Below are 20,699 nucleotides of genomic sequence, written 5' to 3' on the forward strand. Positions count from 1 at the left end.
CACTCAATTGGTCAGTTGGTCACTCACTCATTCAGTTCTATGTTCCACACTTAGTCATTTGCTTAGTTACATACTCATTCGCTCAGTAATTCACTCATTTACATACACAGTTGCTGGCTCACTTTCTCATTCAGTGATGCACTTATTCACTCACTTATTTCCCTCATTTATTTGCTCCTATTTCAGTCGCCCACTCATTCAATCATTCTCTCATTCACTTGCTCATTAACTTGCTCTCTCATTTATTTACTCTTTCACTCAGTCATTCACTCAGTCACTTACTCTGCCACTCACTCACTCACTCTCTATTTCACTAACCCACTTATTCATTCTTTCAGTCATTCTCTCACTCAGATGCTCACTCATTCACTTGCTCACTCGCTTAGTCCTTCACTCTTTGTTATTCACCTACCCATTTACTCACTTACTTGCTCACTCACTCGCCTGCTTACTCATATTTGCCCATATTCATGAAGACTCTCTGTGCTGAAAGCTTTGTTCCTTTCTGCCAGATGTGAACGAGTGTAAGCAGTTTGGCGTGTGCTCCCACATCTGCAACAACACCAAGGGCTCCTACAAATGCAGCTGCCACAGGAACTTCAACCGGGTCAACAACGGCTGCAAGGCAGGCGGTGAGTCTCGGACTGAAATAGTATGTATGTATGTATGTATGTATGTATGTATGTATGTATGTATGTATGTATGTATGATGATGAAAGGTATAAAAAGTATGAAATGTATGATTTGTTGTTGAAGGAAAAAAACAAAAGCACCCATCGTTACATGGCGTTGGCTTCAGCAGTTCATTTGAAGCACTTTTGAAGTTTAAAGTATGTAAAATATTACTTTTAGTCATTTAAACTAGATTCTGCTTTGCATTGTTTGATTCAAAGGAGTGATTGGAGTTCAGGTAAAATCAGATAGTGTTATAGCAACAGGGTTGTTTTTAAAATGCCTGTTTATTTCGATTTTGTTTTGTATTTATCAGATGTTGAGGTCCCAAATGGCATTTTCTTTTAATAGCTTTTCCATTTTTCCATGCAGATCATGTTTGTTGACAGTGGAAATTGGTATCTAGAAAGACTCTTGAAATCTTTTTAGTGTTCTACTGATATGTAACCATCAGTTAGCTTCATTTTACCTCTACCAGCTGCCGAGATGAGCTCATTGTTGAGTGTTAGCAGGTCTGAAGAGTCTTCTCCTGTCGCAGGTACCGAAAGGCAGGTTCTGTACTTGGCAGACAATAACGAAATCCGGACCCTGCATCTTGAAAATGGGAACTGGATTTACGAGCAAGCCTTCCATGGTGACGTCAACGTCCGAATCGACGCCATGGACCTGCACATTAAGCACAAGCGCATCTACTGGACCAACTGGCACACGGGCAGGATCTCGGTTTTTGAGGGGTCTTCTGGTTCGGTCTCACCGAATTCCAACCGCAACCGCAGACAGAGCGATCCTAGAGTGACCGATCTAGAGGTCAGTGTTTATAAGGGGTCAAGAGGGAACCTTGTTTGATACTCTGGTAAACAAGCCTGCAGTATCATGATCTATGTAGTTATATTACTAAGTTTTCCATCTGTTAACATAAAAATAATGCAAAGATGCAAATGTAACCTAAATAACTAAATAATAGATTATATGCACTCGCTGAGTACTTTAAATCCTTTCTCCTTTCTACACTCATTGTCCATTGTACCAGCTCCACTGACCATACAGGGGCATTTTGTAGTTCTACAGTTTCAGACTGTAGTCCATCTGTTTCTCTGCATACTTTGTTACCCTGTTCTCAGCACTGCAGTAACAATGACGTGGTGGTGGTGCGCTAGTGTGTGTTGTGCTGGTCTGAGTGGATCAGACACAGCAGTGCTGCTGGAGTTTTTAAACACTTCAGTGTCGCTGCTGGACTGAGAACCAAAGCCATCCAGTCAACAGTGTCCTGTGGGCGGCGCCTGGGGCCACTGAAGGACTAGAAGATGACCAGCACAAACTTTGCAGCAGCAGATGAGCTAACGTCTCTTTACATCTACAAGGTGGACCAACAAGGTAGGAGTGTCTAAAAGAGTGAACAGTAAGTGGACACAGTGTTTACAAACTCCACCGGCACTGCTGTGACTGATCTACTTGCGCCAGTGCAACACACACTAACACGCTGAGACCACATCCGTGTCACTGCAAAGATAAGAATGACCCTCCACCCAAGTAATACCTGCTTTGTGGTGGTCCTGTGGAGGTCCTGACCTTTGAAGAACAGGGTGACAAAGTATGCAGAGAAACAGATGGTCTACAGTCTGTAACTGTAGAACTACAAATTGTTTTATCAGCTCCTATATGGCCAGTGGAGCTGATAAAATGGACAGTGAGTGTAGATACAAGGTGTACCTAATGTGTAACTGATTTTGCTAAATAGTAAAATAATCAATAAGTTTTTAGTTGCTTTTCATGGAAAACTAGCAACCTGCAAGCTTGCATGAATGTTTTGTGTTAGCTTTAAGTTCCACTGTGGTTCTGAGTAACATACAGAACCACAGTGGAGCTTATTAGTCCAGGCAGCATCTATCAGCACACGGAGTACAGATTGTTGGACTCTCTTCTTCTATTTTTGGATCTTTTTGGTCTGAAATAAAACACTGAAGCTCCAAAGCAAGAGGAGGAATTAGAACCAACACAACAGAATAAAGTTAAACCCAAAAACAAGAATTAAGAGCTAAATGTTAATGACTAATCTGGCTAACCTGTACCTGAGTAAATGGAACTGCTACACACATCTGCTTAGAAATGTTCCTTGACCTTCATGTTGCACCTGCTGCAGATTCCGAATCTGAAGATGCCGCGCGGCATTGCAGTCGACTGGGTGGCCGGGAACATCTACTGGACCGACTCGGGCCGAGATGTCATCGAGGTCGCTCAGATGAATGGACGCCACCGCAAGACTCTGATCTCGGGCATGATCGATGAGCCGTATGCCATCGTGGTGGACCCAACAAGAGGGTGAGCAGAGGACAATGCTGAATTATTCATGAATTAAGGCCTAAATAAGCAGTTCTGGAAAGATTCTTTAGGTTGACATTTAGGACTCAGTATATTTTATTTTGTAGAATGATGTGTGATTCACTTCACTTCAATTATTTTAATAAACTACTACTATATGAGCTGCTTTAACACCTTAATACTGTCTCATTTCTGAAACATCTGTTATGTAATAGTTTAGATCTTCAAGTTTAAGTCCCTAACGCTTTTTCAAATAAGTATTTTAAATATTTCTATAAATATAATATCAGTTTGATATTTGACATTTATTTATAAAAAAAAAAAAGACAATTGTATTTTAACTTGTTTGGGATATTTAGTTTCTCCATAATATTACAAATAGTATATCCACATAAATTATTTTGTTTCTGGTGGATAATCTTTTCCAGATGCTTTATGAATAGTTAAAAACATAATTATAATAATTTCATGTAGATTTTAAGATCTGTAAAGTTCCTTTAAATGAAAAAGCATATAAATTTAAAGGTTTAAATATGTAAAGCATTATTTACAATGTGTTAATTTAGTTGTAATCATCTCATAAAACCCTATAAAACCCCTTATAAAAAGAAATATTTAAAATGTTATTTAAATGTTTATTGTATGTTGAAACATACATGCAATATATGTGTTTAAAGGGACATGAATATAGTCAATAGTGCATTACCACCATGTTCAAGTCCTATAACGCTTATTTAAATCATGTATTTTTCTTTTATCTGTATTTTTATAGTATTAACTACACACTTTAAAAAGACGGTTCTGTAAGGGTTCCTTAGGAAAGAGAATGGTTATTTTATTTATATATATATATATATATATATATATGTGTATATATATAACCATGAAAGCTCATAGAACCCTTTCTATAATTAAAGAGTTTTTGCACTGTGAAATGTGCTATAGGTGGTTCTATATAGCATCTTTTTGAACAGGGTTCTATATTCTAGTATAGAATATAGATACAGGGTTCTGTATTGTATTACAACCCAAAAGATTGTACTATTGTTAGGATGACAGGCTTGTATACTGTAGTAGAACTGTTTTGGTGCTATATAGAACCATATACAAAAGATTCTTCATCAGTCTGAAGAACCATTTCACCATGCAGAAACCCTTTAATCATGAGTCCTTTGCGTGTTCATGGTTCCATATAGATCCATTTTTGCTACTAAAGAACCCTTAAAATAACACATTTTTAAAGAGTGTATGTAGAAACATAACGTGTTGTGTAGCTCAGTTATATTATGATATTGTGATATAATTTAGATCCCATTTTATCTTTCATAATATTTCAATATTTCATGTTTAAATAAACATATTACTGTATATTTTGTTTCTAAAGGACCATGTACTGGGCAGACTGGGGTAACCATCCTAAGATTGAGACAGCAGCAATGGACGGCACTATGAGGGAGACGCTAGTACATGAGAACATCCAGTGGCCCACCGGTCAGTCAGAGCCCCCAAACATAGTCAGATATTAGAACATATGCTGTGTATCTCTTGTATAGTTTCTAATCAGTAACCGTGTTTCTCAGGTCTAGCGGTGGATTACTTTAATGAGCGGCTGTACTGGGCCGATGCCAAGCTTTCGGTGATCGGCAGCGTGAGGCTGAACGGAACGGATCCAGTCATAGCCATTACCAGCGTTAAGAACAGTTGAGTTATTTCTGTTATCAGGCCAAATAATATATGCAAATTAACCAGTTACAGTTCTAATATGGGGCAGTAATTCATAATAAATACATGATAACTCTGAGTTTTATAATGATATATCTATCTGTCTATCTATCCATCTATCCGTCCATCTCCCACTCCAGACCTGAACCATCCTTTCAGCATCGACGTCTATGAGGACTACATCTATGGCATCACCTACCACGACAACATTGTCTTCAGGGTCAACAAGTTTGGCAAGGGCACCGTAGAGAATCTGACCACTGGCATAAACCATGCGACGGACCTTGCGCTGTACCACAACTACAAACAGCCAGACAGTGAGTATCACAAAGAGGCACCTTGACTTAGCTGCAGACAGCATGATGTTTTAGGGATGTTATCCCTTCCTTTGACCCTTTTTACAGTTAGGATTTTACATTTACATTTCATTTAAATATGAAAAATATTACCTCTTAGGCTGACTGCCGGTCGGTGGGGACTGTTGGAGTCAGTGTCAAGTATTTAAATGGTGCGGAATGATTTTTCCTCAGAGCATAGAGCGGCTTTTCAGAAAGTCAGAGTGTCAGTGTTCCAAAATCACTCCAATGTCGCTCCATCCTTTTTTTTGTGTAATCATAGCTATAAATTATATAACTCATAAAATCAAGTGTAGTGTTTGTCCATACATTCAGGGCATAAAATGTGTATTGTAAGAATCAGTTGTTTGGAGCAGATTTTCTCTGACAGGAGCAAAACGTGTATCCAGGCCTGGACATCATGTTAGAGGAACCTAGTCACAATTTTTACCTGGCTACTTTTTATTGGTGGTCAGTGATATATAATATAATATTTTGTTTTTTTCTTCACGCTTGACTGAGGTAATAGCAGAATGCGGAATGGTTGCTAAACAGTGGTTGAATGAGGAAATGAAGAGGGATTATAATTTGCTGTAACACAACACATTTTTTTCCCACTTTGCTACTACACACTTACCCAAAGATGGTAATTTGAGGGTTCTTTAGTAAAGAAAATGCTTTCATGTAGAACCATGCACACTCATAGAACCCTTTACATGACTAAAGGGTTCTCTGCATCATGAAACGCTTCTTCAGTTTGTTGGAGAATGTGCTGTAGTTAGCACCTTTTTGAAAAGGGTTCTATATAGCACCAAAAAGCATTTTTGTATTGTCACAAGCTTGACATTTGACATTGGTTCTATATAGAGCCAACATGTTCTCCATCAATCTGAAGAACCGGTTCATGATGCAAAAAACCCTTTAAATATTGCAGTTGGTTCTTTAAGAGTTCATGGTTCTATACAGAACCATTCTTTTTACTAAAGAACCCTTGTAGAACCATCTTTTTCATGTGTAATACAGTTCACAGTTCTTCTGGCACCAGGAGTCAAAACAGCTGTTCAGATTTTCTCATAATTGCTCACGGGCACCTCCTAGTGGCTTGGGCCCCAAAGGCACATGCCCGTAACATCTTTTAGATGATGTGCCTGTGCGTAACAGGACACCCGTTACGGAAGTTAGAACAAACGTGGCATAATCAGACTGATTAGAACTAAACCCAGCAGTTCGAGCAAACCCTTGAAAAGAGTGAAATGGGCTGTACATACACTCAGGGCAGCTTTGTTTTTTATGCTTTAATGTTCTTAAGAGAACATGCTCACTTGTATCAGACGAGCAGTGTCTGAATGTCAGCGAGTCAAGACCTTCTGATGGGAAAAGCATTACTAATTTATCACAATGAAGCCGTTTACTGCAGATAATCCACTAACCGGTTTCATAATGACATTTATTTCCTAGTTAATGCTGAAGTATATTGGAATGTTTGTGTGTGTTGCAGTTACAAACCCGTGTGACAGAAAGAAGTGTGGGTGGCTGTGTCTGCTCAGTCCCAGCGGTCCAGTCTGCACCTGCCCTAACGGACACATTCTGGACAATGGCACCTGTGTTCAGGTCCCCACGCCCACACCTGTCGGTGAGTGTACCGTTACATACACACACATAAACCAAACATACTGGCATACAGTATAATCTATGGGTGTGAATGCCATACATCTAAATCAGACAGGAAAATCAAACTATGCTCTTAAAGATGCTTCTTCAAAAGTTCTTTAGTAAAGAACAAATGGTTCTACATAGAAGTTTTTTGAAAGGGTTTCTATATCACACCAAAAGTGTTTTTATTTTTATAAACTTGACATTTTTGAGCCCTTTTTGGTGCTATATGAAACCAACACACAGTTCTATGTAGCAAGGCAAGTTTATCTATACAGCACATTTCATATACAAAGGCAATTTATTATGCTTTATATAATAAAGGACCAGTGTATTTACCTGATCTGTTGCAGCAATATGAGCCGAGCAGAACTGTCAGATTGTTAGAAACTAGTCAGTTAGTTCTGCTGAATGTGAAGACTAAACATGGAGAAGCAGCATTTAGCTACTATGCTCTAAGTCCAGGTCTGAAAACATTCCTATTTGAATATCCTAGTTTAAACACTGTTGGCCTATCTAGCCCTTTTCCTTTGTAACAGCACTTTATTACGCTAATCTAACTTAAAATTTTTAATTTGATGATTTAACTATTCTAATTGAATTTCTAATATTTTTAATTTAGTGATTAAATATATTAATATTTTTAATTTTATGATTAAATCTGTTGTTTTAATCATGTTTTTAATTTCTGCTCTCCTTTAATTTTTTTTCTGTATTTTCTCATTTGTAAAGCACTTTTAATGACAGCAGTGTATGAAAGATTCTGTAAAAATAGACTTGCCATGTTTTACATACATAAGAGCAAAGAGATCAACAAAAGGAAAAACAAAGACAGAGTGTATTTATATTATATCGTATGGTCTTTGGTGGTTGTGGTTGTTGTTGTTGTTGTTTATTCTCTATATGCTATATATTACATAATAGTTACATGATAGTAAATATTACATAATTATATGATAGTAAATTAAGACACAGCGTGTCATTAAAATTAGCTTATTGTTGGTGCAGAGTTAAAAATTAAAGTGCAATAAGAGCAAATTGCAAATCTGAGGGCTCAATTTCTCATTTATCTCCTCTTACTCCAGTGTAGTTGATCGGCTAAGACATGTTTGGTGTCTGACGTTTTGTATGTAGCTAAGTACTGCAAACTTGTGTCCCACCACTTAGCATGGTGCTAACTGCAAGCCTAAATCATCCCACACTGACCTCAAAGCATTTGGAGATGTTTAGTATCTCTAATTGACTTGATTTGTGGTTTCTGACACTGTATGATACACTGTTGTCTATAAACATGACTAAAGTACCTCACAGCACTGCTGTAACTGAAGTGTGGCTGCTCCAGATTATCTCACTCTAATTGGTAAATGTTTTTCTGTTTATTTATTCCTCTGTCTCACTCAGCTCCAAGCGGCCCGTGCACCCTGCAGTGTCTGAATGGTGGGAGCTGTGAACTGAATGCCAGGAAGCAGCCCAAGTGCCGCTGCCAGGCGAACTATGGAGGAGACAGATGTGAGATCAATCAGTGTAGAGATTACTGCCAGAACGGAGGGACATGCACTGCATCTCCCACAGGTAAACAAACACACACAGCAGGTGTCACCAAGCTTAGGAGAGCTACTTTAAGAATGTATCCTATCATAGGTTACTGGTTACCTGATGTATAAAAATATAATATAAATGAAAATACAGTCTGCATTAAGATTAAGCTCAGCTATAGCTACTTTTCGCGCATCTCCAAGGTTGAAATCAGCTTCTCATTCGCCAGCTTGTTGCCCAGATTTTTTCATCCCACCTTAAATGGTGTAGCAGTTACATTCTGGCACCTCAGGCACAACAGGAAAATTCGAATGAGAAACTGACTTCAGCTTCAGGACTTTATAGTGTTTGTCAGTTTCTCGTTGCAGCTGGAGTGATTACAAACACAAATAAGTCCATTAATCTCCAAATTATTGATGTTGGTCTTAAATCTTTATTTTTTTGCAATTTAGTTTAGCTAGCTACTAGCAAGAGAGTTATCTGTGTTGCCAACACTCTGTGCACCAACCTTCAGGGTTGAAGAGTGAAGGAGTGAAAGCAGTTATACATTAACTCTAGTGTTTAAAACTATTTACTGTTAAAACGGTGTTAGAATGAGCGGAGCTTTACTTTATTGCAAAGGAGGAATATTTTGTTTTTACCTAGAAATTATATTCTGCTGTGGAGCTGCAACAGGGCAGTAAAAGAGCCAGGTGATCAAGGGTGTCCAAACACCTGAGGGCAAAATATTGTTAAAAATATCAAAATAACAGTGCATAGAATCAGAGCTGCTGTGTTTCCTGTCACTGTATAAAAGATACACAATGTTTCTGTTATTGATGGATTGCTCATTCAGAGTAAGAGTGATTCAGTTGTTTGAGTAACAGCAAAACATGTATAATGAACCTATAAAATAGTGCTATATAGAACCAAACCCCGTTTTTCTATTGTTACAAGCTTAACATTGTAACTACAGATGAACCCTTTTGGTGCTACATAGAACCATAAGCAATTCAACATTCTCCATTAATCTGAAGAACCTTTTCACCATGTAAAGAAACATGTAAGCATGCTAAAGCTTCTTTGAGTGTCCATGGTCATTATTTTTTTGAGAGTGAGATGTTCCATGGCGTTATGTGCAGCTGTGAGCAAAGTAACTACATACAGTGATGAGGTCCATTATAATAGAAATGCTTATGTTAAGTGAGGCCGTAAATCTTGTGTTTTCTCAGGTTCTCCTACCTGTCGATGCCGGGCAGGCTTCACCGGGCCAAACTGCAACCTGCGGACCTGTGACAATTACTGCCAGAACGGAGGCAACTGCACCGTCACCCGCGGCAACCAGCCCATCTGCAGATGCCCCGGAGAGTTCCAGGGAGATCAGTGCCAGTTCAGTGAGTATCACAGCATAGCTGCTCTGTGTGGAGAGTGAAGCACTGAGACACACTAATGAGGCTCATAACCATCAGCTGAACTTCTGAAACCCTGACGTCATGTAGGATATTGAACCGAAACCACTAAGCATTTTATTTGATTGAGATGTTCTCTCTTCCTTTTTTCTTTCTTTCTATCTTTTTCTGCCTGTCTTTCTGCCCGTCTTTCTTGCTTTCTGCCTGTCTTTATTTCTGTCTTTTTTATTTGTCTTTCTTTCTACTTTTCTTTTTTCATTCTGGCTGTCTTTCTGCCTTTCTGTCTTTCTTTCTGTCTTTCGTTCTTTTATTTGTGCTTCTTTCTTTTGCTTTTTGTTATCTTTGTCTTTTTTCTGTCTTTCCTTTTTTCATTCTGGCTGTCTTTCTGCCTTTCTTTCTTTCTGTCTTTCGTTCTGTCTTTCGTTCTTTTTCTTTGTCCTTCTTTTTTTTTCCTTTTTGTTATCTTTCTGTCTTTTTTCTGTCTTTCTGTCTGTCTTTCCTTTTTTCATTCTGGCTGTCTTTCTGCCTTTCTTTCTGTCTTTCATTGTTTTTTCTGTCTTTCTTTCTTTCTTCTTGTCTTTCTTTCTTCCATCTTTCCTTTCTGTCTGTCTTACTTGCAAATCATATATACAGTGAGGTCCAAAAGTCTGAGACCACATTGAAAGTCTGGGATTTTTTTATTTCATGTGACGCAAAAAAATTGAAACTAAAAACAGTTAAAAGTTTGGAGAGGTAAAATGACAAAGAAATATTTATGGTCCCGCAATATGTTCTAGGTCACTCAAACTTGTCCATGTATAAAGATCAGATTTGTTTGGAGTCTAATCTCTCCTACTAAAGCTGAGTTTCAGACTTTCAGGTGGATTTGATCTGCTCATTAGTGGCTTTTACACAAACATGTGGAGCTCCAGTGCATTAAAGGGTGATGCTGATTATTCTTATTACAGTGTATATCTGACAAACACTGGTTAAAAGCAGTAAATCTGCAATGTAAAGTTGAGTCCAAAAGGCTGGGAGGGCTTTTATTTTAAATTTTTTCTAATCCAGTACAATTTCCTCCATGACACAGATTATAAGAGTGTACTATATGTATGTCCAGAAGGTCTCTTGCAGTAACAGTCTCGACTCTTCTGGGAAGGCTTTACACTAGATGTTGGAACATTTGCTGTGAGGCTTCAATTGAGCATAGTGAGGTCAGGTACTGATGTTGGATGGTCAGTTCTGGATCACCCCAACTCATCCCAAAGGTACTGGATGGAGATTCGTCATGCCAGAGAACACAGTTCCACAGTTCCACAGCCCAATCCTGCTTAGGGCTTTACATAGGGGTGGACAATATTGACAATATTGTGTTGTCATTTTGAGAAGTTCTGGGCATTTTGTGTATATCATCAGTACTTAAAGAACCCTGACTGACTACATGTTTCATTACAAAGTGAGCTTAATTAGGCCTGTTTAATTGGATGCAGTGCAGTGCAGTTTGTAAAATATTAAATATAAATGATTGAAATTGTATTATTATTATTATTATTATTATTATTATTATTTTTAACTGTTCAACTGTCCGTTCCAACTTATTAAATTAAAAACAACAAAAAAAAACTTAATATTATGCTGCATTGTGTATCTTGAACATATCTTGAAGTGTCTTTATATAATGTTTTTGCCATATCACCCACCCCTACATCTAGCCTATGCTTGCCATTAGTCATGGTGACATTAGGTTCATGTTTGACTGACCCAGACTGTTTTATTGTATTATTCAAGTCTTTTCTATAGAGATTATACAAGTTGAGCACCTTAAAGCAACCGGGTTCACTCATTAAAATGGCTGTCTGGATTCTTTTGGAGATGTAGTGCAGCGATACATCATGAAGTTTTACTGGTATCATAAGGATGGTAATAATGATCACTCCTCTGTGTGATCTGGCAGGATTGTGTGATGGTTTCTGTGAAAATGGAGGGACGTGCCTTCAGTCCGGCGACGGCTCCAGGCAGTGCCGCTGTCCGCCACGCTACATCGGAAAGAAGTGTGAGGTGGACAAGTGTCACTACTGCCGTGACGGCAAGTGCATCCCCACCAGCAGCAGCCAGCCTGAAGGAGATGTCACGTGCAGGTATAATCAAATGGGGGGAGGTTAAGCCAGTTAAACCTATTTGGGATTGATTCAATCATTCAACCTTTATTCAAGGTAATATCTTAGTAATATATATTATATACTATAATAATAATAATAATATATTAAATCCTCATTTTCAATAAACCCGAGTGATAACAAATGAAAACTATTTGTGACAGGAAATTGAAAGAAGAAAAAAAAAACACACAAAAAATAAAAGCATTATTATGTTTTACGTTATTTTCACATCACATCTTATTCTGTGAGTTTATTTTCTGTTTGTAAAGCAGAAATCCGATTGCTGCCTGACTCATGTAAACTCTGAATTTCTGCATTATCTGATTACCCAAGAGCATAAAAACATGCTGAACCAGTTACTGATGCAGTCGGTTTTTCTGCAGTTATTAAGTATATATAAATGCACTCAATAATTGGACAGTGAGATTACCTGATTAAACAAGTGTAATCGGGAGATCCAGCTTGATTGAATTAAAAAGGGGTCATGTTGAACACCCCTGCATTAAACCAATCAGAAACATGTCTCTCCTTATCATGCTAAATTTAGTTATTAAACAAAAATTAGTTAATAAACATCAGTATTAAGTCAGACATTGTTTTTATGTAATTTCTTCCCTGCAGATGTAGAATAAACACAAACTCTGAATACACACACACTCGTAAACTCTGACACACGCTGAGCATGTAAATGCAATAACTAAACAACATTATTGGTGGAGTTTTAATAATATTTGTCTTTTTGCAGATGTGCTAATGGCCAAATCCAGTCCAGCTGTTACACCTGTGATGGATACTGCGCTAATGGACAGTGCTCTCTCAGCCCTGCGAATCTTCCTCAGTGCAAGTGTGTCAAACACACAAACACAGTCTAGTACAAGAATAAAAATCTTTTTACATTCAGTGTAACAGTGTATCTGAGTGTTGAAGCCCTGTTTCACTTCACAGGTGTCCTCTTGGGTGGGAGGACCATCGCTGTGCAACCCGCACCCCCAACGTTATTACAGAGTCGGGTAGCCGTAAGTGTCTTTTTCTGGAAGAGATGTGCTTATACTGTATGTCAATAGATGTGTGCACTTTAAATGTGCTCTTTCATTTTAACATTTGTTTTAGTAGTTATAATTGATTACATTAGTAGTAATGAAGTAAAAAGTACTCATTATGTAGAGTATTTATTGAGTAATTCTGGTCTGACTAAAGTCTGGTAGTACAATGGGATCTTCCCACTAGAAAAAGGACATGGGAACATTTTGTAATTCTTTTTGGCAGTGGAAAAAATGGCTCTTTCTGGGATGAATATAAAAGTTTTTGAAGTGCAACTTATAGTATCTGGTTGCATCATTAAGAACACCCCACTACCATTTTGGCAAGCGAGCTGTAAGTCTGATTATGCTCTGATTGGAGTTTGTCTCATCAACGTTGCTGCAGGTACAGCCCTGCAGGTGGATAAACACCAACAAAATAGACAGGAAAGACCACAAAAAACATTAAAAATGTGTGGACTCTTCAGATACAGTCTCCAGAAAACACTATGAGGAGTTTAGCACCTTGATTGGGTCCGTATAATCGGCACATCTCTAAAGTTTGAGGTTTTACCAATATTCATAAATGGTAAACACCGTTAGGTTAGCTTCTTGTTCAAATGGTTACCTTAAATGGTGCAGCAGTTAAACTGAGGTGCCTCATATGAATGAATTTTGAAAAAGGACCTGGAGAGTAAAAACCCAAACGAATGTCATGTCAGACAAATACAACCCTGATTCCAAAAAAGTTGGCATGTGTAAAAAAACAAAGCAAAACAAAAAAATCAGAATGCAGTGATGTGCAAATCATTTAAACCCTATATTTAACAAATAAGTACAAAGAAAACATCAAATGTTGCATATTTATTTATTTTAATGTGCCCTGTTTTAATTTGGAAATGGGCTGTATGTAAACAACTCAGTTTACTTCAATAAATGCATCCTTAAGCAAGAAACATCTTAAACTTTGTCTTGCAGTTGTTTACTGAGCAGCTAACAAGCAGCACAGCACAGCAGAGCAGCTGTGTTGAAGCTGATCTAACGCTGCATGCTAAACCACCCCCTGTGGGCTAACATGGAAAACCTTTCCCTAAAACTGTGTGTGTCTCGGCCAACTGTGCGGGAAAAGCATGTTTGTCAATGCTGATATTAGTGCAGTCAATCAATCAGTAAGCCTGCAGATGTGAGTCAATGCAACTTAAAAATGTGACAGACTATTGATACAGTTATGTCCCATAACCAAGTGCACCCTGAAAGATCCAGTCTTTGCTGTAAAACTTTTTCTGGCATCCTGTTCTGTCTGTGCAGGTACAGCGTCCATCATCATTCCTGTGATCCTGCTGCTGTTGCTGGTGTTGCTGATTGGTGGAGCAGTGCTGTGGTACAGAAGAAGGATACGAGGGTGAGTCTGCTGAAAGAGTCGCAGCCGTTCCTCCACCTCTCTAATTCACAACAACGCTGATTCTAACTTAAAGGGCCCATATTGTGGAAAAACAAATTGTCTTTGCTTTTTTTAAGAACTTTGATGTAGTATGTGATGCAGTTTCTATACGGTCCATATGTGGCCAGTAAGCTGCAAAAACAACCTGTTGTGAATTCACCATTTTCCATGTGATGAGTTTAGCCCCACCCATTCAGCCTACAGCAGCTTAGTCCCACCCTTTCAGCCTATAGCAGTTTAACCACACCCATAAAGCCCATAGCAGTTAAGTCACACCCTTTAAGCCTACAGCAGTTTAGCCCCACCCTTTAAGCCTACAGCAGTTTAGCCCCACCCTTTCAGCCTACAGCGGTTTAGCTCCACCCATTCAGCCTACAGAAGATTAGTCCCACCTATTCAGCCTACAGCAGTTTAGCCCCAACCATTCAGCCTGCAGCAGTTCAACCCCACCCTTTCAGCTTAGAGCAGTCTAGCCCCCCCTTTAGCCTATAGCTGTTGAGCCCTGTCCGCAAACCCTACAGCAGCTTAGATTCTGTCCAAATTTAACGGTTTGCTCAAGGCAGACTGTTTTCATCAAGGCATAATGTAGAGCAAATCAGAACAGAGCTCATTTACATAAAGGTCTTAAAGGCACAGTATTACAATCAGTTGGAAAGTAGTCTTATATAAATAAATGAGTCTTTTTGGTACATAAATCCACACAAATGTTATACATAAATTTGACATAAAACCGAAAAATGAATAAGTACAAATAAAATTAAGTGTGTGGGCCCTTTTAATCCCTCCCGTTAAAACAGAAGCCTAGACGTTCACTTACTAACTCTCTCTTTATCGATTAACTGCTTCTTCTCTTCTCCTCAGGTCTGTCAAATCTGGCTCAAAACAGCCGCGGTAACGATCGCTAGGGTTTCTGTTATTTACCCGCTCTCCCCTGTCTCATGTGCTCTCTCTGGTTTGAAAACATGGTTCTGTGACTTGTGTGCTATTGGTGTCTCCATTTTTGTTCCTGAACTTCATTCCTGTCATCTCTCTAAACTGAATGAGCCCAACACGGGGAGAAAAGGTGGTGATCTATTGAAAAGGAGAAAAGAAATAGATCAGACTCTGTCAGAACATGAGAACCAATCCTGATTGTTGTTGTTATTGTTGACCCTGTCGTGCTTTCCAGGTGTAACTGCTACACCAAGACTGGTTCTCAGAGTGACTGCATCATGTGGAGAATGTGTCGTCTTTCCAAACCCAGAGTTTATTAAAATATTTTGTAACAGTAAAGCATTAACTCAGCAAATGATGGCTGGAACAAATTGATCTTGATTAGACTATGTGAAATTCAGAGGAGCTTTTTTCAGTCTAATGTGTGGAGCCGTGACCCAATAAGGTTCACCAAATGTTTTTCACGTTTTCTTACAGATATGTGGTCTTCTGCCCAGTGAAGCAGGTTTCACACTGAAAAGGAATCTCTCGATTAAAACTCGTGGAACATTTTGTTCTACATTCATTTAAATTCTTTTTCAATTTGTGAGAGTAAAATGTCCAGAGTAGGGCTGCACGATTTGGGGGAAATGTCTAATTGTTAAGTTTTCTGACCAATATTGCAATTTCAATTTAAATATAATTATTTTATATGAATTAAGATTCCTGGCCTTTTCTTGGCAAGAAGGTGTCATTGCAAAAATGGAAAATGTTGCTAAAAAAAAAGTGCAAAATACCAAGATTGGCAGGAAAAGGCTCCGTTTCTTTTAGTAAGTTTAAGGCTTTTTAAGGCTTGTTTGTTTGTTTGTTTGTTTGTTTGTTTTTTAAATCAGGATGTAAATGTAACATTTATTTTTTAAAATAATCACAGGCCAAGGCCACAACCAGCAAGCCCTTCAAACTTTATTCACTTTCTGTATTACTTTAATTAATTCAGTGTAATTACAATCAAGTCTCCCTACATATGTGCTTTTCTCCTTCAAAGATGTTTTAATAGGGAACAAACAGGTTCTTCTCTGTGTGTATGCTTCTTTTAGATGAGGCCTACTTGGCACACACAACTACCATTTGCAACATACTCAGGGTCACACACGGGGGCGAGCTGCACATGCACAGTGAGAGTCATACAGTAGAATATAATGTAATTAGTTATGACTGAAATAATTTAATACCTTTAATTAACCTTAAAATACAAAATCACCCACATTTGGTGGGAGGTGGTTTAACATCCAACCCTGGTGCGCATATATTTTGCTAGGCTCTGGGTTTGCGCTGTTGTCTGTTGCTTCGATGCAGGCTTACCCACTGACCATGACTGTTAGTGGCGTCCCCCTGTGTTGTGGCTTATCTCTGCTCGTGCTGCTGTGCGTGGGTAAAGTGAACATTTGAAAACCGTTCATTCCAAACCTAAAACTGCACTGCACTCACAGGGCTAAAGGGTTCCAGCACCAGAGGATGACGAACGGAGCCATGAACGTGGAGATCGGGAACCCGGCGTATAAGATTTATGAAGGGGAGCAAGACGACGATGTGGGAGAACTGCTGGATACTGATTTCACACTGGATCCAGACAAGGTGAGGCACTCAAATTCAGCTCAACCCTTGGACTCTCTTAGTATGACTGCTATAACACTGTCTGTTTACATCCTACAATGTGACATGTGTTAAGAATATTAATACTAAAGGAGCAGTGTAACGTAATTTCGTTCAGATATGGCTTGTGAGCCCTCTTAAAGCGATGGTTTGAACAAAGCTCAAATTGGAAGGTTAACCTCTATATAATAGAGACACGTTAGTCTAATGAAGCTAAGAAGTAAAGAAAGGTAATAGTCCTCGGTCAGCATGATGCTAACCACAGGTCTAAATCATCATACTGTCCTCAAAGCTCATGTTGTTGTTTAGTATCTCTTGATTATGTGAACATATATTCACTGTAAACAACTAAAAAATGATAAGGGTATAAATTTAATTGGAAATGTACAAAAAAATTGTAAAATTAATTTAATTCATTATAATGAATGGATTGGTGTAGACTAGTATGAATGCAGTAATCAAATTGTCAAAGGTTTTCAGAGGTTGCATCATTAACTGAATATTCATATTGTTTTATTATTAGTGAAATATTAAATGTTTACATTTAGTTCTTGCTAGTTAAGTTATCTAGTGTGTACTGTGCTTTCCCAACTTACAACACCTTCCACTCACGCTTTGATAAACGAGAACCCCTGGCTGCTTAAAGCCTTTGTTTTGAAGTCTAGCAAAACCTACTAACTCTGCTTACAGAGCTCTGAACGAGACCTGACTGGCTTGATTGAAGCTCCTAGTCTGACTTTCCATGATGAAACCTTCATACACATAATTTCCATGCAACTTGACAGCTATGCAGAACAATTAAAACCCAACACATTCAGTTAGTCCACTATCCATCCATCCATCCATCCATCCATTTTCGAAGCCGCTCCTCCCTCAGGGGAGTTAGTCCACTAGTTAAGCCAATTATTATATATAGTGTATTTTTTGATGCACCTTTTTGTTCTCACTATAAGGTCATCTGCAAGGTGTAACTTACCCATTTGTAGGATTTTATCATCTATATTTTTCTGTCATTGACTTTCTTTTTTCTATATCTATATATCTGTCATTTATCTACATCTATTGTACTTTACTATATAATTGAGTGGTTTTTAAGCTTTAAGTAACCATTATGGTTATAGCCTACTTTCAACTAGTCTCCTTTCTTAGCCATCTAATAAATCATCTTCTGAAAGTTTTTTGTTTGATGCTTTGATTGGCTTTTCACAAAAGTTGCTTCACTGTCAAGACACTTGCAAGTATTGAGTTTCAAGTGAGTTGCTGTACAGGACGCTTTATATTATGCAACTCGGGTGCAATTTATTTTCTTGTAGGTTTCACGCAACTTAAGTTGCATGCAAGTTTCACCATGTAAAGCTAACCTGAAGCACACAAACACTATCATGCATAACAATTTTTGTGCATTTTTTGTTTTCTTTTAGCCAACTAACTTCACGAATCCCGTGTACGCCACTCTTTACATGGGAGGCCAGAACAGCCGCAATTCCCTGGCCAGCACGGACGAAAAAAAGGAGCTGCTATCGCGGGGAGACGAGGAGCCACTGGTGGACCCACTAGCATAGACTGTTTCTAGGCTCGGTCCATATCACTCAACAGCACCCCCTTTGCCTTTTATTGAGAGAAAAAAACAAAACCCAGGAGGAGAATCAACAGTAAAGCGTGAACACTGTATAAAATGTACAAAAATGAAGGACTACTTTTGTATGTGATCGCAGTATTATATTTTGTTCTTTTGGTCAGAACAAACCGCAACTTAAAAAAAAAAGGCTACATTTTCTACACAATTTTTAAATTTTACTTTCCTTTTTTTTTTTTCATCCCCACCCTTTTACCTTAATAGCCGCTACCTCTGTGAAAAATGGAATCGAAAGAAAAGCAGTATGAAAAAATTGGAACAAATTTAATTTTTTATTTTTGTATGAATTGTATAGAGAAAAAATAATATTGTTCCATCTCAGTAGTGCCAACTCGTTCTGTATCACGTTGCGTGGGGAGCGCCGGAGCTGAAAGGTAAATGTTTTTTAGTAATGTCTATCACAGTGTCTGTATAGCACGTGTAAAATGTCAATTCCATATTTAGCGTCTCCTTATTTTATTCCATAGGTCTAGGTTTGAGCATTGTTATGTTCTTTTAATAGCATAGCTGAAGCTTTTACGGTACATACGCCGTGGAAAAAATACATTTGCAGGACAATATGTGTATTTTTTTTTTCGATTAATATCTTAAATTTTAGCGCTTGAATGATGCAAAAATAAGTCTCGCAAATAAAGAGCCATGGGGAAAATTCACCCTGTGCTGATAGCGATGCCTTTCATAACATACAACGTAATAGGAGTGCTGTGACATAATCGCTGTCTGTCTGGATGCCGTGATCATTTTAACGGCTAACGTAAGGACCTACTTTTCTATGTAAATTCATTTGTTTCACCAGAATGAAAGAAGAAACTTCAAGAAAGCATCATGAATTGTTTAGATTTCACTGTCTTGGCTTGGACGTACAGGTTTACACCACAAAAAATGACATCATGAGTGTAGTCAATATAAATGACATAAAATTAATAACATCTTGAGTGTAATCAATATAAATTATATTTCTCATTATGAGGATGTTGTAGAAAAATAAGATATTTAGCCTATTTCTGTACATTTTGACTTGTCATTTCTGGTAGATAATTTTACTTGTTTGGAAAAAATGCAGATCATTTTGCACATTTTTAATAAATATTTGATGAGTCAAATTTTCTGCAAGTGGAACAAATTCATTGGATAAAATGACTTATATCTAGTTAAAATCAATATAAATAGGTTAAATAATTTCATTTTTTTTCCCAAAATGTGTCATAATGAGAAATATTTTATATATTGAGCAGGTTTGTTTTCACTTGCTTACATATTTTTTGCAGTGCAGGAAAAGCCTTAAATGGATATAGAACCTTTACATTATATGGAGGTTCTTTAAAAAAACCCAATTGCACACATCTTCAGTAGAACCAAAATGGTTCTTCCTTTTTGGTTCTGTCGGCCACCTTTATTTTCAAGACTGTAGGCATTGTCTGAGGTTTCGTTTTTTTTTTTTTTTTTTTTGTCTTTTCTTACTTGCTTTGCTGCTTCTGTCCGAAAGGTGATCAGCCATATCGTGATGCATGTTCAGCAAACGTTAAACAAGCTAATTCTCGTTAGCATTGAAGCAAGATGTTTTTTAAGGTTCTGTTCTCCAGATTTTATGGCCATGTTAAAAAAACAAAAAGCAGGAGAATATAATCACATTATGTTCAGAACTATTGCTAAATTGTTCATGCATTGTTTTTTTTGTTTTTTTTTTTTTGTGCAGTTGTATTTAAAAAAATTACCGCTTTTATAGTACAAAATGCATGGAGGGTCAAACTTAGTTCTGGGACGAGAATAATGTTTAATTTTTGCTGGAGTACTTTACAAACTAAATAACATTTGTTATAAATAAAATACCTTAAACCTGCATTGTTTCAAGTGTCTTTCTTTTCTGCTCAATTCCATTTTTGTCGTAGTTTTAGTTTTTTTTTTTTTTGGGGGGGGGGGGTTATAGAGTTGTGCAAAAGTCAGAAATAGGCAATATTTGTGAAATTAAATATGAAATAATCCACTTGATGAAGGAGAAGGTCAAAGTGGGGGAAAAAAAAACAAGTTTCTGAAACTGGAGTTAAAAACCTACAGAGATAATGAGACTCCTAACAACCACCTGGAAGACCTGGTAGACACCAAAACTGCCTCCATCAGGTAAACAGCACTTAAAGCTTTCATCTGTGAGAGAGAGGAGAAAATCAAGCTGATTCAGATCTGAAAACGTCCACAGGTGTTTCTGTCCATCCTTCCACTGTGAGAAGACAACTCACCGCTATGGGTCTGAAAGGATGTGTAGCTGTCAAGAAGCCTC

General features: G+C 37.9%; 1 protein-coding gene across 7 annotated transcripts in view; it reads left to right on the top strand.

The window, feature by feature from the left end:
- lrp1aa (low density lipoprotein receptor-related protein 1Aa) overlaps positions 1 to 20,264 on the top strand; it is a 258,171-nt gene extending 237,907 nt beyond the window's left edge. For 4 of the 7 annotated variants that reach the window (XM_037532351.1, XM_037532352.1, XM_037532353.1 and 1 more), the window contains exons 75-90: positions 513 to 632; positions 1,211 to 1,479; positions 2,813 to 2,991; positions 4,376 to 4,482; positions 4,572 to 4,691; positions 4,854 to 5,030; positions 6,547 to 6,681; positions 8,103 to 8,273; positions 9,449 to 9,610; positions 11,559 to 11,742; positions 12,509 to 12,607; positions 12,709 to 12,779; positions 14,091 to 14,184; positions 15,085 to 15,114; positions 16,626 to 16,770; positions 18,210 to 20,264. In XM_037532351.1, the coding sequence (XP_037388248.1) occupies positions 513 to 632; positions 1,211 to 1,479; positions 2,813 to 2,991; positions 4,376 to 4,482; positions 4,572 to 4,691; positions 4,854 to 5,030; positions 6,547 to 6,681; positions 8,103 to 8,273; positions 9,449 to 9,610; positions 11,559 to 11,742; positions 12,509 to 12,607; positions 12,709 to 12,779; positions 14,091 to 14,184; positions 15,085 to 15,114; positions 16,626 to 16,770; positions 18,210 to 18,350 (2,204 nt within the window). In that variant the 3' untranslated portion in view covers positions 18,351 to 20,264. The remainder of the gene's footprint in view (positions 1 to 512; positions 633 to 1,210; positions 1,480 to 2,812; positions 2,992 to 4,375; positions 4,483 to 4,571; positions 4,692 to 4,853; positions 5,031 to 6,546; positions 6,682 to 8,102; positions 8,274 to 9,448; positions 9,611 to 11,558; positions 11,743 to 12,508; positions 12,608 to 12,708; positions 12,780 to 14,090; positions 14,185 to 15,084; positions 15,115 to 16,625; positions 16,771 to 18,209) is intronic. The other 3 variants (XM_037532354.1, XM_037532355.1, XM_037532357.1) reach the window with 1 other exon arrangement.
- Positions 20,265 to 20,699: the final 435 nt, after the last annotated feature.

The sequence above is a fragment of the Pygocentrus nattereri genome, chromosome 21 (genome assembly GCF_015220715.1).
Source record: "Pygocentrus nattereri isolate fPygNat1 chromosome 21, fPygNat1.pri, whole genome shotgun sequence".
Classification (NCBI taxonomy): Eukaryota; Metazoa; Chordata; class Actinopteri; order Characiformes; family Serrasalmidae; genus Pygocentrus; species Pygocentrus nattereri.